Source organism: Alligator sinensis, unplaced genomic scaffold (assembly GCF_000455745.1).
Source record: "Alligator sinensis unplaced genomic scaffold, ASM45574v1 scaffold19_1, whole genome shotgun sequence".
NCBI lineage: Eukaryota > Metazoa > Chordata > Crocodylia > Alligatoridae > Alligator > Alligator sinensis.
This window is the reverse complement of record NW_005841916.1, coordinates 1,186,818-1,188,317: the sequence shown is the minus strand read 5'-3', so window position 1 is coordinate 1,188,317 and position 1,500 is coordinate 1,186,818. Positions and strand designations below refer to the sequence as shown.

Genomic DNA, 1,500 nt, shown 5'->3' with positions numbered 1-1,500 from the left:
ATTACACTTCTTTGATTTCTAGAAAGGGAACCAACCTGAGGCTGGGGCAGGGGAAAGCAACTGAATACATAGGAATTCACTCATTTTAATCGCTTGACTGTTTTTTTTTTAGAGCTTTTTATGCAAATCAAGTTGAGACTCTAAAAACAATTTTAAATTGGTTCCATCACAATTTTTATACAAAAACTTATCATGAACTAAACTATGAAGGCTGGCCTTTTTACGCACAATTTCTATTCAAGTATCTTATCTTAATTTTGCAAACAGCTGAAGGCAAAAAACAAACTATTGAAAATTAAGCCTGATCATGCAAACACTTTATTAATCAGGTACGAGACTTTACTCACATGAATAGTCTTATTGACTTTAACTGCTCAATGCTTAAAGTTAAGCAAGAGTGTAAAATTTCCAACATCAGGGGCTAAAAATGTAATTTTGGCAAAACCTGTCTGATACTGTCATAAAATCTTGATCATTTCAAAATAAAATGGCTCAGGGGTGGCAATAAAAAATATTTTGTCTTCCAGTACATTAACAAACCAAACCCAAACCAAACCAAACTTCAATGATTAAAGACTGTTAAAGAGGGGAAAAGTACAGAATTACCCACTTGCCAACAAGAGATTATTTAAATCATGTTCTTTTAAAATTTAAAACAAAAAACATATGAATTTTTTTTTCTTTAAAGCATAACTTTTATCCCCCTTGCCTTTCAGTAGATCCTACCAACCAATCAAGAAGCAATACTTATAAGTTCCAAAGAGACTGCATCCAAATGTCTCCAGCTGAAACAATGTGTCACTATGTTAGAGGGTTCAAATAAAGGGGAACTGGATGAAATACTGGTCAACAGAGTAACAGCTTCTATATGCAAGACATTACCCTCAATTACCCTTCCACACCATAATGCAAAGTACAGTCAGTAGCCCTCCAACTCCTAATCCAACTTTGGTTGCAGGGGAAAATTTGCATTCTTGTCAGGACCAATCTTGAACACCAACCAGTTTGGGGCTGTAACCCCTTCTAGCCCCTTGCATGATCAAGTGCAGTTTTAACCTTTTGTCAGACTAACTGCAGAACTTAGAAGTCAATCCATTTCACACTTTCATCAGACTCTCTCTCTAATATGGTCTTCAGATCATCCTGCTCAGATGCTCTAACCAGTAGAACACAAATTCAGCTGGTATTTTTGTGTCTCTTTTGGGCAAATGGATTTTATGCATTGCTCTCACCTTGCAGGGAACATGCAATCATGCTCCCGGTATAACTTGTTATCAATGATCTGGTAGTGTGTCCCAAGCTTTCGGCTAACCACACTCGACAGCAGCTCCTTGGAGATGCCCTCTCGAAAGGGAGCCAGGTCCTGTTTCCAAACACTAAGGAAAAGTAGACACCAGCCATCGCTAGTAAACACATTATATTCCCATTCATGCTGCATGCAAGAGGGGCCTCCAGCTAATGTACGGTAAGTTCAATACTGCTTCCAATCATCTGACAAAT

At 37.7% G+C, this 1,500-nt stretch overlaps 1 protein-coding gene across 1 annotated transcript in view; it reads right to left on the bottom strand.

Moving 5' to 3' along the window:
* Positions 1 to 1,500, bottom strand: part of POGLUT1 (protein O-glucosyltransferase 1) — a 14,901-nt gene that overhangs the window by 12,454 nt on the left and 947 nt on the right. Inside the window, exon 2 of the mRNA XM_025198216.1 lies at positions 1,233 to 1,376. Coding sequence (XP_025054001.1) covers positions 1,233 to 1,376 — 144 coding nt within the window. The remainder of the gene's footprint in view (positions 1 to 1,232; positions 1,377 to 1,500) is intronic.